This window comes from Octodon degus, unplaced genomic scaffold, assembly GCF_000260255.1.
Source record: "Octodon degus isolate 3935 unplaced genomic scaffold, OctDeg1.0 scaffold00235, whole genome shotgun sequence".
NCBI lineage: Eukaryota > Metazoa > Chordata > Mammalia > Rodentia > Octodontidae > Octodon > Octodon degus.
Window position 1 is genome coordinate 2,913,335 of NW_004524811.1, and position 15,332 is coordinate 2,928,666.

General features: G+C 35.1%; 1 protein-coding gene across 3 annotated transcripts in view; it reads left to right on the forward strand.

The window, feature by feature from the left end:
- Slain2 (SLAIN motif family member 2) overlaps positions 1 to 15,332 on the forward strand; it is an 89,038-nt gene that overhangs the window by 37,531 nt on the left and 36,175 nt on the right. For 2 of the 3 annotated variants that reach the window (XM_004645668.2, XM_004645669.3), the window contains exons 3-6: positions 611 to 775; positions 3,543 to 3,704; positions 6,443 to 6,802; positions 7,897 to 8,034. In XM_004645668.2, the coding sequence (XP_004645725.1) occupies positions 611 to 775; positions 3,543 to 3,704; positions 6,443 to 6,802; positions 7,897 to 8,034 (825 nt within the window). The remainder of the gene's footprint in view (positions 1 to 610; positions 776 to 3,542; positions 3,705 to 6,442; positions 6,803 to 7,896; positions 8,035 to 15,332) is intronic. The other variant, XM_023705986.1, reaches the window with a different exon arrangement.

A 15,332-nucleotide genomic window follows, 5' to 3' on the forward strand; every position in this document is an offset into this window, starting at 1 on the left:
TCTATATTATTACTATTATTATTTCTTATTATTATAGTAACTATTATTTTGGTGTGATTGCTGGTTTATTTGGATAACACAGTTTAAGTTAGTGAAAGTCAGGGCTGGGGAGATAGCTCATCAGTCTAAGCACCTGCCTGGCAAGTGCAAGGACATGGGCTCGATCCCTGGTACGATATGCCACACTCACTGAAACTGGGCGTGGTAGCACATGCCTGTAACCCCAGTGCTGGGGAGGCTGAGACATGAGGATCACTACAAGTCTGAGCTACATAGTGAGACCCTGTACCAAATACATGAATGAATGAATGAATGAATGAATGAATGAATAAAAGATTAAAAGATAATGAAAGTCACTTCCTTAGTAATGTAAAATTTTTATTTAAGCTGAGATAATGACTTAATGAAATTTTAATATGCTTTTTATTTTATTTTATGTATTTTTTGAGGTACCGGGAATCAAATTCAGGACCTTGTGCTTGCTAGGCAGGCACTATGCCACTGAGCTATATTCCCAGTTTAATGAAATTTTAATAGGAAAACTTTTGAGATAAAATGTTAACTTTTCCTCAATTATTAAATTTGATTTTTCCCCCTCTCATTAATGTAGCTCTCAAGAGGCAGAATTTGTACAATAATCCTTTCAACTCTATGAGTTACACAAGTCCTTACAGTCCAAATGCCAGTAGCCCATATAGCAGTGGCTTCAATTCTCCATCTTCAACCCCAGTGCGACCTCCTATAGTCAAACAGCTTATACTTCCTGGAAATTCAGGTAAGGAGAAAACAAAATGGAGTTACTAAGAAATGGTATTTAATTTACTTCCCCACTTCAAAAGATAACTTACTAATAATTCAAGTTCATTTTATTTATGAAACTTAAGTGGATAATGAGCCTTCTAGAGCTTTCTGTGACACAAGCAGCCCTCTGCAGCATGTATGCCATAGGTCCCCACCACTGGGATAATCTCCTTGAGGAGCCACTTTGCACCAGGTGTTATACTAGGCACTAAGAGTACAAAGATAGTTTAGTGGATTATATCAGTACTGTTTTCCTTAGTATGTGAGCCTTTTTAATCCTGTTTAATGAAATGACATCGCAACCTTGATCCTTTTTTATTTTTTTTGTATTTTAGGGAAGGGTCTACAGGGTGTTCAGGGTTTCACTACTAGATTGAACTCTAGTGATCCAGCCTCCAAAAAGCTGGGATTACAGGTGTGCACCACCAAGCCCAGTCTCAATTGCTATCTGAGCGTGCCCCAGGGGCGGGACCAGCCTGGCAGGCCTGGGCATCAAACCTCGCTTGCAAGAGCTTTAATTTGCTGAGCTATTTGGCCACCCCTCCCTTTTTTTTTTTTTTTTTGAGGTACCAGAGATTGAACTCAGAACCCTGCGCTTGCCAGGCAGGTGCTTATTCTACTGAGCTGTCTCCCTAGCTTCACAACTTTGATCTTTAATGAGTGGATCATCATTGAAGTGTGCAGTAATCCTTTCAACTCTATGCTGTAAAAGTTGTAAAAGCTACATTGCTAAAAAACTCTTTTAAAGGAGTTTTAATAAGCTTTGACTTTACAGTTAAGTAGTAGAATAAGGTTCTATGTGAGTGTGCCATGAGACAGATGGGTGCTGTAAGCGATGTACGTTATTGCTCTGAACTGAGCAAGACAAGTTTGCCCTGGGTCTGAGACTGACCCTTCTGTGTAGCGGCCTCTGCTATAGGACTCACTCATTCTATTACTTATGTTGCTACTGTTGTTACGATTCACTCATATAACTTCTTTAAAAGTTAAGAGGTGGTGGGTTTTTTTTTTTTTTTTTTTTTTTGGTTTTGTTTTTTTAAACCCAGTGAAAAGTCTGGGGCCAGGTAGATAGTTCAGTGACACAGTCTCTACATGGCAGGTGCAAAGTCCTGAGTTCAATTCCTGGTACCACCAAAAAAAACACCTCCATATTCCCTGAGATTCCTTTATTGACCCTGAACATTGCTTAGTATATACATTTTTATTTAGTACTTGTTCTACTTGTGATATTATATTAAAAAGTTTGATCTGTAATACTTATTTAAAATGAGGAACTTGATTCAGGTATTGAGTGAGCATAACTTTGTGGTACCTTTCCTATCATGTGCTCTTCTTTCATTGTTAGTATAATTGTTTATTTATTTATTTATTTATGTATTTGGTACAGGGTCTTGCTATGCAGCTTGGACTCTTAGTGATCCTCCAGTCTCACCCTCCCCAGCTCTGGGGTTACAGATGTGTGCCACCACGCCCATTTGTGGTGGCTCACACTGAGTAGTCCAGATTCCAGGGCCAGTGCTGCATGTGGTATCAGGAACTGAAACCACTTCCTTGCGCTTGCCAGGCAGGTGCTTAGACCGCAAAGCTATCTCCCTGGCCACTAGTATAAATGTTATTTTGTATTCTTTTTACTCTCCTTACATGCCTTTCATGTTGGAACTGACTTATGGTGAAAAATTATGAAAACAAATATTTCAGATAAAGCTATATTAGAAATATAAGAGGCTGTGTTGGGATTTTGTGATTATTTCTTCACAAAGAAGTTAAACTTTGGGCTGGGGAGATGGCTCAGTGGAATAAGCACTAACCTGGCAAGCGCAAGGGCTTGAGTTCAATCCCCGGTTCCGCAAAAAAAAAAAAAAAAACAGTTACTTTTAGACATATATATTCTGTATTCCTGTGATTTGTTCTGCCTTTTTGTTTAAAAAGATAAAACTACGTTTTAAAATCTAGTCGTTTTATTTTTTTTGTACACTAAGCAAGCACTCTACCAAGCTATATTACCAGTCTTTTTAAATGAACTTACTTTGAGATAGTGTCTTTGTTTCCTAGGCTAGCCTTGAATTTGTGATGTCTTTGTTCAGTTTCCAGAGTAACTGGAATCTCAGGCATGCGGCACCACACCTAGCTTACCTATGTCTCGTGCTTCACTGCTAAAATCCAGAACTCCTTGGTCTCCATTACTAATCTGGCAAAACAGTTAGGTAAATGTAATACGCAGAAAAATATGCCAAGTATTCTTACTTTGGGTTTGTTCTTCAGTGTCTAAGGAATCTAATTGTTCTCAAATAAGTTTTGTTGTTTAAGAAAAGTAAATGTTTTTATTCAGGGAAAAGATAATGGTGCTTGCTAATGACTAAATTTGGGAGGAGAAAATACATCATAAATTCATCTGCTTAGGTTCATAGTTTCATTGACTATCTTCTAAAAGTTGAAATCTTCTAACACATTTGAGTACTAACTATATTCATTAGGTAATGTATTAACAGTTTGATTAAAAGCTTAGATAAATTATACTTAAATGAAAAGGTATCTTATGTTTATGCCATTGTATATAAAGGAGTTTCTATAGTCTCCTTTTTCCTTTGAGGTCAATTTCCAATTACAATTTTTGCAAATTTTGTTAACTTTTGGTAGGATACTAATGAACTAAATTCATTATCTAGTTAATTGTAACAGTTTTTTTAAGCTTTTACCTTAGTAAGTTTGAATTTTTTTTTTTTTTTTTTTTTTTTTTTTAGGTAACTTCAAAAGTTCGTCAGACAGAAACCCTCCACTCAGTCCTCAATCCTCTATAGATAGTGAGTTAAGTGCTTCAGAATTAGATGAAGATTCAATTGGATCCAATTATAAGCTAAATGATGTAACTGATGTGCAGATTCTAGCCCGGATGCAGGAAGAAAGTAAGTATTTCAGTTATTAAAGGTTGAAATTTTTCACTAATTTGTATAGTTGGTGTGCCTATTGACTATGTCCTCTAGTGATGTGAAATAGTAATGGAGTGAAAGGAGAAACGTTGAAATGTGCAATTTAGAGGCTTATTCAAGAGGCTTGTTTATTTATCTGTTGTCAGAGCCCATTTTACATAGTAGTTTTGCCTCTTGAGAGGCAAAGAAGACATTGTGCTTAGTTTCTGTGGGTGTAGCTGAACTCTGTGGGTCACTTTGCATTGGCACTCATTAGTTACTACTCTGTCTTTGGTGTAAATCAGTGTTACTTAACCTTTTTGTTATTGCTTTCCTAAAGAGCCTTTCTACTTTTTCATCTACCTTTCCCCATGAAATTTTAATATCACAGTTAAACTCTTTAAATATTACAAATAATATACCTTAAAAGTTTTTCATACTTCAAAAACTATTTTCTGTCTTTTTGGTAGCAAATCGGACTTCTCCTTGCAAATGTACAAATATATATAAGATTATAATTATGATATTAAGTAAAACGTGATCATGCTTTGAAGCATGGTTCTTGAAACTGTTTAGGCCCCATTTATCTTAGAGAATCCGGTAAAAATGATTATTTCTGACATCCCTAAAATATACATAGGCACAAAATTTTTCATACTTTTTTGGGAGTTCATGAATAACCCATGCTTTTTCTTGACTGTGCATTTTATAAACTACCATACAATATACTGCGATCTAAAAAAATGTTTTTAAAGTGATCTTTTAACCTTTTCAGTGAAAAAAAATTGTTGAAGTACACATTTTAGAGTCTTGACAATTGGTGGAGAGTAATGGGACATTGTTAAAATTTTCTTCAAAAACTTTCCATTGTGTGTGTGTGCACAATAGATCCTTTCTTTATATAGTAGACTTTATCAAGCTGCAACATTTAAGAAACTGCAGCATGTTTCTCACTCTGCTAGTTCATTTCCCATTTAAAGGCAGCTTGCCTTGGACAGATATGGGAGGGATTTAATGCTTTTTTAAAAATTTCTTGTTATACCTGAAAATTGTTGATGGTCTCTCTTTTATAATTTTATGGAACTTTGTTGATTGAGTAGTCTGTGATACTTTCAACTAGTCAATTCATGGATATGAAAGGGAGGACATAAAAAATGTTGTTTAATTCTTTGCCATAGAATAAATTCATTCAATTTTTTCTTTAAACTTCTGACTTTTTAGATCCTAGAATTTTGAATTTTTTTTTTTTTTTTTTTTTTCAGAACTAGGGATTGAACCCATGCCCTTGTGCTTGCCAGGCAAGCACTTATTCTACTGAGCTATCACCCTGGACCCTTTGTTGATGTTTAAATAGCTCTTTGAATTCCATTCTTTTTTTTTTTTTTTTTTTTTTTTTTGTGGAACCGGGGATTGAACTCAGTCCTTTGTGCTTGCCAGGGAAGTGCTTATTCCACTGAGCCATCTCCCCAGCCCTTGACTTCCATCTTGTGTTATAGTAAGTAATAGAAATTTTAGCCTGAGGGCTGGTAAGATAGCTTAGTAGTCTAAAGCGCCTGCTTAGGCAAGTTTAGGCCTATATAGCGCAGGGACCATGGTTTGATTCCCTGGCACCACATGCTGGCCAGCCCTGCCCCCAGGGTGGGCTGAGCTAGCCACACAAAAAGAAATTTTAGCCTGTAGTTTAGTGATCTTTCTTAAGCTGTCCAATTGCATGCATATTTATTTCTTTGTGACTTAAGAGAGATGTTACTAAAATATGTCAGATTTTTCCTTGAAAATTATATGCATTTCTCATTTTTTCAGAGATGATTTTCTCTTTTATAACATAAATCTTCCAGGATTTCTGCAACAATTAGAAACATAGAATTACATACTTTTTTAATCTTTCCTGATTAAGCTTTAAGTTTTTAAAAATAATTGTAAAACTCTAATAGGGATTGTAATTTGCTCATTAGGAACTTCTTGTTTGTAAAGAGGCTACATTGGGATCAGGATTTTCTTTACTGAAACAGTCCTGTTTTACAAGCCTGTTTTCTTTTAGATGACATTAGTGTCATATTTGCTATAACTAGACACTGAGTAACTCAGTACTGTGCTTCCTAATCCTGACTGAAGGACTCAGTGGACCAAGGAATTATTAGTGATTTGTTTTGTTTTGTTTTACAGGGCTGGGATTGAGCCCAAGTCCTCATTCATGCCAGGCATGTACTGTACGAGTGAGCTATGTCCTCCAGGAAGTTAAAGATACTCAAGAGTGATTCTAGTATAGTTTTTGGAACCTTGTTAATAGTACTGACTATATATAAATATGTAACTTAAAGGCTTGAATGTCTCCGTATAACATCCTTCTTCCTAGATTGCCAGTAGTTAGCAGGCCTTGCTCGAAATATTACCTAGATTTTGTTGTATTGTTATAGTTTTAATACAAAGGTTAATTTTCCAAGGAGCTTATTTGTTCACGGATATATTCTGTTCCTTTAATGTTAGTCGCAAATCTAATTTCACATTCCAGAAAATCATGAAATTGTTAGCAGATTTTTGTTCAGTTTTAAAATAACCTTTAGATCTGATTTATACATCCTTCTGTGGGAGAATAATTAAAAGTAAAAGCGAAGTTTTCCATTCTACTTTACATCTTATTTGAATTTTTCAGTAGTTAAACTTTACTTTTAAGTTAAAAAGTATTGATATTTTTAAAATATAAAGAAATAAAGTAACACACTCATTGTTGCCAGGTCTTCGGCAAGAATATGCAGCCACCACATCTCGGCGCAGTTCTGGTTCATCTTGCAATTCCACAAGACGGGGTACATTTAGTGACCAGGAACTTGATGCACAAAGTTTAGATGATGAAGATGACAATATGCATCATGCAGTATACCCTGCTGTTAACAGGTTTTCACCATCACCACGCAATTCACCTCGACCGTCACCTAAGCAGTCACCCAGAAATTCACCTCGTTCACGATCTCCAGCCCGGGGAATAGAATACAGTAGAGTGTCCCCACAGCCTATGATTAGCCGCTTACAGCAGCCTCGCCTTTCACTTCAAGGTCATCCCACAGATTTGCAGACAAGTAATGTTAAAAATGAAGGTAAAGCATAGCATATTTTATTATTATTATTATTATTATTATTATTATTATTATTATTATTATTTTGTATTTAGTACAGGGTCTACAGGATCTCACTACATAGATCAGACTCATAGTGATTCTCCTGTTTTTAGCCTCCCAAGCACTAGGATTATAGGTAGGCACCACTACGCCCAGTCTTAGTTGCCATCTCATTGCAGGCCCGGGTGTTGGGACCAGCACTGCACGCTGGGAATTGAACCCTGCCTGCTGCACTCTGCCTAAGCAGTCACTTTAGTCCACTGATCTATGTGGCCAGCCCCTCATAGCAGATTTTATAGTGAAAATATTCTTGAAAAAAATTAGCCTTTATAATCCAGTATGAAAGGAACAGAGTTTTGCCAACGTTATATATATCTGATAATAGTCACATTCACCATTTTATTGATAGTTTATCAATGCAAAAATGCAGGAGGAAGTGACTTTAACTTTACTTACTTAATTTACTCGTGGAGCAATTTTTTTTTTTTAGTGGTAGTGCCAGGGATCAAATCTCAGTCCCTGTGCTTGCCTAAAGCAAGTTCCTAGTCTGCTGAACTATCTCACTGACCTGCCCAGTCCCAACTTTTCTATCTCTCTCTCTCTCTCTCTCTCTCTCTCTCTCTCTCTCTCTCTCTCTCTGTCTGTCTGTCTATCTATCTATCTATCTATCTCTGTATGGTTTTTAAAGAGTTTTCTTATTCTGCCTATTAATAGACTCTGGGATTTTTTTTGTAAATAAGTACATATTTTTCTTTGATAGTATTTAGAATGTTGCCTTCCTAGGCAGAATGCAGCTCCAGGGTTTGATCCCTGGCATGCTATGCCGGCCCTGCCCCTGGGACTCACTGAGATGGCAGTTGAGACTGGGCAAGGTGGCGTGTGCCAGCACTAGGCAGCCTGAAAACAGGAGAATCACTATGAGTCCAATCTATATAGTGAGACCCTATAGACCCTGTAATAACTAAATACCAAAAAAAAAAAAGTATTTTATTTTTCAGTTCTAATTGCTATTTTAATTATTTCTCTGCTTAAAGAGTGGTTAGATTTTTTTTTTACTTAAAATTCTATTATAGAAAAACTAAGGCGGAGCCTTCCAAACCTGTCCCGAGCATCTAGTACACAAGTTGACTCAGTGAAGAGCAGCAGAAGTGATTCGAATTTTCAAGTGCCAAATGGAGGAATACCTCGTATGCAATCTCAGGCTTCAGCCAGTAAGTATCTTTTTTACACTTGAGGTATCAATTAGCATCAAATGAAAATTATATTCATTTCTAGCTAAACAGTTGTATTAAACTATTGTTATAAGATAATCCTGTATTAAAATTCAAAGTTGTCCCTACAAACATATCCAATTCTATCAGTAAGTAAAAATGTATGAAACTTTGATCTCTACAAAATTTTAAAATATGCTAGAACTTTTTTTATATAAAAATTTTGTTTATTTGGTATAGGATCTTGCTATGTAGTTGAGACTAGTAGTGATCTTCCTGTCTCAGCCTCCTTGATTCTGGGATTACAGATGTGTACCACCGTGCCTAGTTTTGGTGGTTGGCAGGTTGTGCCCAGGGTTTTAGGGCTGTCATGGCATGTGGTACCAGGGATCGAACCCAGGTCCTTGTGCTTGCCAGGAAGGTACTTAGACTGCTGAGCTATCTCCCCAGCCCACTAGGTCTATGTTAAGACAGCCATTACTTATAAAAGTTAGAAGTAGATATAGTAACCACAGTGCTGTCCAAATGTCCCATTTTCTTTTAAAATATCTAGAGTAGAGGATGTAGGTCAGTGATAGTATGCTTGAGAAGCATATGTAAGGCCTGGGTTTGATCCCAAGCAACCCTAAAATATATATCTAAAGCTTATAATTACATATTCTAGAACATACCATAATAAATTTAAGCAATTCACTGATCAAATTTGTAGTGTACTTAGTTTGTATCAGAGTTGGAGTTTTGTAAATTTTTTCTAGAACAAAAATGTATTATGAAGAATTAGATAATATTACCTTATTTCTATGTCCTCAGAAAATTTAGGGACTTGATTTATTTCTGTGACTATTATGAAAACTACAATATTTAATCATGGTAATGTCAGATTACTTCATGTTTTCCTTATTAGAGATTAAAATTTGAGATAATAAATTACCATAAACAATCATTCTTTAAGACTTGATCATATTGGGCCCAGTGGTCTAAGCTCCTGCTTAGGCAAGCGCAGGGACCAGGGTTCAATCCTGACACATGCCATGCTGGCCCTACCCCTGGGCATACTGAGCTGCCTAGATTGGTTATGTTGCTGCGTGCCTATAATCCCAGTGCTGGGGAGGCAGAAAACAAGAGGATCACTAGGAGTCTGAGCTGTGTAGTGAGGCCCTGTACCAAAAAAAAAAAAAAAAAAAAAAGACTTGATATATTTCTCTATTTTAAATTATGTTTTGAAATAAATATTTAGAGTTAAACCTAAACTCTAGCAGAGAAAATGAATTTTGGAAATATTAAGAAAAATACATGCAGATCTGGGCATGGTGATATACATGTGTAATCCCAGCATTTGGGGGACTGAAAATGATAGAATTTGGTGGAAAGAAATAGTCTTGAAACTAAACCTTAAAACCCAGCAACTTTCTTACTAAACCATTAATAAAAACAAGATAGTGCTATAAAAACACCAGAGCAACTGAAAGATAATGTTGTTCTTAGTAAATATATATTATAGCAAATATAGGATTTCATGTTTTAAGAAATGAGCTTAAGGCAACATTGGAAAGAAGGGTTAATACTAAGGAATTAAGGAGATATAATGTAACATAAACAGAAACCAGAGAGAATTACTCAGTAAGACAAACTGACCAAATTAAGCAAAAAAGAAACTATGCAAGAGTAAATTGGCACTGTATGCATTACTGTATACTACAAGGTGATTAAAAGGAATTGAACATTTCAAAAAATTATTGCTTATTAATTAGGATAGATATGAGTATGCAGTTGAACCAGTTTTAAATGCATAATTACAGTTATTTCTGTGATTGCGTAAATACTGAGTTATAGCTCTCAGTTCACGTGAGTCTTGCACTTGGGCTTTCAGATCCAATCTCAGTATGATGGCATATTGCCATCAGTGTCTGCAGGGTAGCTGTGGTGTGTTCCTGCTTGTCTTCAAGGCTATAAAGAAATGATACAAATATGAAGTTATTAACTGGTCTATTTATAAATCATTTATTGAGTAATGAAATTTTGAAAATACCTGATTTTTTAAATTCCTTTGCAGTCTTGTTTGCCTTTATTACTTAGCTGGCTTCATGTCAGTGGCTCAAAATCAGTAGGCTACAGCTGGAGATATAATGTAGTAGTACAGTACATGTGAAGTATGTGTGAGGCCCAGTACCGCCAAAAAAAATTAGCACACTATCGAGAACTACACTTAAATCCGAGTAACTTCTGTAGTGTAGTGACAAATCTGCCTCTTTTACCATTGTATATAATATTATTTGTATTATAGAAATTCACATTATATTTACATAGGCTTATTTAATCCTCAGAGCAAATTTGTGATGGAGATACAGTTATTATCATGTTTTTAAAGTTAGAAATCCAAGCTTTGACTAGTTCATATCTGCAGTTGTACATCTTATATAAGTGGCAATAGTGATCAAGCCATGGTGATCCAACATGAGAATCTGAGCTGACAAAAGATTTGTCACATCTATGATGTAATACAAAGATATATAAAAGTTATCCAAATATACAATTTGTATATTTTCTAAGATTTAAAACTGTAAACTTTAAGACACTGTTCACAAGTACCTACAGATTTATACACCTCATTTGTTCTGCTAAATATATGCAAAATGTTTTTACACATAATTATAAACTTAGTATGTTGTGTCTTGTGGAATTGATACTATGAATTGCATAATCAAGAATGCTGTTATCATAATCATTATACTCATAAAAATATAGACTATATAAATTCATAAACCTTTAAAAATGAAATTACAGATAGAGTTTGAGCTCTTTAATCTCGAAGTGTGTAGGTAGTTTTACCTTTAGATTTAAAAGCTCAAGCAAGGGGCTGGGGAGATGGCTCATTAGAATAAGCACTTCCCTGGCAAGCGCAAGGACCTGAGTTCAATTCCCGGTTCCCCTAAAACAAATAAAAGCTCAGCAGAAAGATCATGAGTTTGAGGCCAGAAGTTGATAATTAAGAAAATACATATAGAAAATATGATGATAGTCTAATCACAAATTCATTATTTTGTAGAAAATAGTATACAAAATAGACTCATAAAGTTGCAAAAAATAATGATATATAGGCAGAAAAGTGAATTCACTATCCTTTTTTTCAGTCATATGTACTTGTATTTTTATTTTTATAGCTTTGGTAAGTTAATAGTTTAAAATGTCACGGATATATTTGTTTTAATATAGAATTACACTGCTTTCAGAAATACAGTTAGAAAGTAAAAAATCTAGGCTGTTACCAAGCTTAGAACTTTAGCTTACTTTTTGAGAATACTGAAAGATTTTTGTTTAAAGTTAATACATCATTAAGTAAAACTGTTTTTCTTGAAATTTTGCATAAATCTTTACTGCATAAAAATATGTTCTTTTAATTAATAGGTGCATTGTTTTCATAATAACCTTTTAAAATGATATATAATTATGCAGAAATATAGTAGGTTTCATACATCTTTATACAGTGGATTAGTATTTGTATTTTTATGTAAACTTCACTTATTAGCGTAATAGATGTTGCATTTTGTTTCTTTTAAATATTTATTTTTCCAGCTATAACTGGTAAAGCTTTGGTGTTTTCTTGCTGGTGTGCATGAAGCTAACTTTGCAAGGTTGCTTATTTCCAATTTCAGGACCACTTCTTTTGCCTTGCTACTATGCCAATCACTATTTTTATATGCTTATTTGCTGTGGCTGCATTATTGTGAATGTTGGCTTTCAATTATGAGTATTATGAGAGTTTTAATATATTTTCAACTTGTATTATAAATTTTCAACTTTTATATATGAAAAATGTGACTTAAAAAGCTTAAGAAAACCAGAGCAATTGGTGGCACATGCCTGTAATCCCAGCACTTGGGAGGCTGATGCAGGAGAAATGCTGCAATTTTGAGACCAGACTAAGCTACAAAATTGAGTTCAAGGCCAGCTTGAATTGCTTAGTGAAACCCTGTTTCAAAAAGACCAAAAAGAAAAAAGAAAACCAGAGTATGGTTCCAGATCATGTTCTCAGTTTCTTTCGGTAAAGAAGAAAAATTTTATCAGAGGTAGTTTTTCAAAGGGCTCATACCTTGTTTCTAAGACAACTAGACCAGACTTAATAGAAAGTGTTAGTTTTCAGAAAAATATAGGACTTAATTGGTCCATAAATAGAGAAAAGGAAGACAGAAAACTCCAATCTGCTGATTTTTAAAAGGTATCCAGATTTTGATTAGCATTTTAAGATGTTTAAAAATACTTCCAGATGTATTGTCTCATTTGAACCTTAAAAAAACACTCATTTATTTTTATAGAAAAGTAGCAGAAATCTGTATAAATCACATGAATTATAAAAAGTTAAGTGAATAGAAAAGTGCACAACCAAATTACTCCTTCCTCTCAAGCCTCCCTGAAATTCCTTATTTCCTGTCCATCGTTTGGATTATGTCGTAATGAGCTAATTGCAAATGAGTAGGTGTCTTGAGGAACACTCACTGATGATTTTTTTGGAGCTTGTTTTGAGATTAAACCTTAAATACCCCAGCGAGAAGGTTTATGGAGCAGTATTCTACTCTAGAATTTGCCCTGAATGGGGTGCCTGGAAGTTATCAGCTTAGACATAGCCAGACCATTTGCAGCTGCAGAAGGAAGGAATTTCTCTCTAGATTTCACTGACTACCAAGACATTAAGAGGTTACATACGAATTTTACGTTTCTATGAATTATTGATTGAAATCATATTACATACACTAACTGTAGTAGACTAAGAATGAGTAAAATAGTTATAGAATATCAGTTAAAGAAAATGTTGACAGTAATGGTGGGTCAGTAATGTAATAATGAGATTTTATAATTATTTTTGTCCTTTACCCCTGAATATTTTGATTGAATAGACTTGAGATAGATACCTAGAATTTCATTTTTCAGAGGGATCTCAGTTGTTTTGGGGATTTATCCAAGTTTGATAGCCACTTATTTGAACCTTCACTTTGAAAGATTTTGAATGCTTGCTTTAGGCTCTAGATTTTGTCCAGTGGCCAATCACTTATGTGTCCATTAATTATGCAATGGGGGGGGAGAGAGACAGAGAGAGAGAGAGAGACAGAGAGAGAGAGAGAAAAGAGTGAAGAGTGAGTATGTGTGTGTGTGGCCCCAGCCTTGCTAATGTAAATGTAAGACAGGCTATACTTTCCAATAGGCAGGAACTTCTTTAGGATTACAAAAAAGGTACTCAGTAGTGTGAAGTGTTTTCAGGAAAGATATTAGGAGATCTCTCAGTTGGCTCAGGAAGAGCTTCTATACTTTGGCAGATAAAGAAAGGATATATTGATATTCCCAGAGAGGGCACCAACTGTGAAATCTTGAGAGTGGCAGCCAGATTACTGAAGGGCAGATAGATCAAATGGGATGATAGGTCAGAGCAGTGATAAGTGAGAAGTGTAAGTAGGACATGGATGAACAGATTTAAATAGCACACTAAGGAATTTGAGTTTTCAGCTTGTAGTATTAGGAGCCATGATGGGCTTTCAGACAAGATTCCATTTTAGAAGCTTCCTTCTCATAGCACTATGGACAGTAAACTGAAATGAAGAGACTCTTGGAAAGTTATTGCGTATGGGCCAGGGAGATAGGTCAGTGGTTTAAGTGCCTGCCTGGGGCAAGCATAAGGTCCTGATACCCTGGTACCACAAAAAAATAAAAAAAGAAAGAAAAAAAAAAAAACAAACTTATTGCATAATCCAGGCAAAAAGTAAAGATCTGAAAAAAAGTCAGTGTAATAAATTTTTTTTTATTTTTTTACTTTTTTTAAATAAGTGGAAGATAGGTGATTAGTGATGCTCAGAAAATTAATGGCAAGTGACAGAGTATCAAAGAATGACTAAATGAGAATTTGTAAGCAATAAAAGTTTTTAAGTAAAGTAACCTCTTAGAGGAAAATATTGTTTATAGGGTAGAAAAACGAGAGGTATTCTACATGGCAGTAATTAACATTGATTAATAGCAATTCACACTTTCATAGCACCTCAGATTATTTTGACATTTGTATGACAAAACTATGTTCTATAATTATAATTAGGGGGCTGGGGAGATGGCTCAGTGGAATAAGCACTTCCCTGGCAAGTGCAAGGGCCTGAGTCAATCCCCAGTTCTGCAAAAAAGAATAATAATAATAATAATAATAATAATAATAATAATAATAATAATTAGGTCTGGGGAGATAGCTTAGGGTTAGGGTTAGGGTTAAAACGCCTGCCTGGCAAATGCAGGACCCGTTTGAACCCCGGTACCACATGCGTTGCTGCCCCCCTAACCCCAGGCATGTCATGCCACCCTGAAACCATGCATGGTGGTGCATGCCTACAATCCTAGCACTGGGGAGGCTGAGACAGAAGGATCACTACGAGTCTGAGCTGAGTAGTGAGACCCTGTACAAAATAAATAAAAATGAAAAAATAATGAACTGAGTTAAAGTAATAATGGCCAGGAAAAAAACGGCCAGCATTGAAAACATTTTTGAGTTTTCTATTTTTAACTGTCAGTAAAAAATAGTATCAATACTGCATACAAAAAAATAAAGATGATGAAATATTAAATTGTACTGATTTTTTTTGTAAGCAAGAAATATACACATATATTTTTTTAAGGGGGGGTGGTTTGAGACTTCCTATGCAGTTCAGGATGGCTAGAACTTTGTAGCTCAGGCTGTCCTCAAACTCAGAGATCCTCCTGCTTCAGCCTCCGAAGTGCTGGGATTATAGGCACATGCCACCATACCTGGCCTAGGAATATTTTTACATACTGACCTATGATAGCAATGAAATCACTTTAGCTTCTAAAAATCTGTCAGAATTCTTCAAAATTTATATTCTTTGAATATTGAGGCTTAACACACTAGTGAGATTTATCAGTTTATCATAAATCATATTTGATGAAAGAACATCATCTTTATGATTTTGAGTTTTTCCTTCATTGTCCTAATCAATTGTCCAATCAGGATGATAATGGTTTGAGGCAATGAGGAGGCAATGGTAATACAAAAGAGGGGATAGAAGTAAGAAAGTGCAAGAGGTGAATAAACAGAACCTAAAATAAGATTTTGAGGTAGGATGATTTGGAAAATGGTGTTAGATGTTTGCCAGAGGTTTTTAGAGGGGCTTGCTTGTGGAGCAAGACTTTAAGCTAAATGATGGCAGCATCATCAAAGGACAGTTGTTTTTGGTAGTATCTTTGTCACTTATGGTAGTCTTGCTAATTTGGAATTACATGAATATTAAAAGATAAAGCTAGGCAAATTTTAA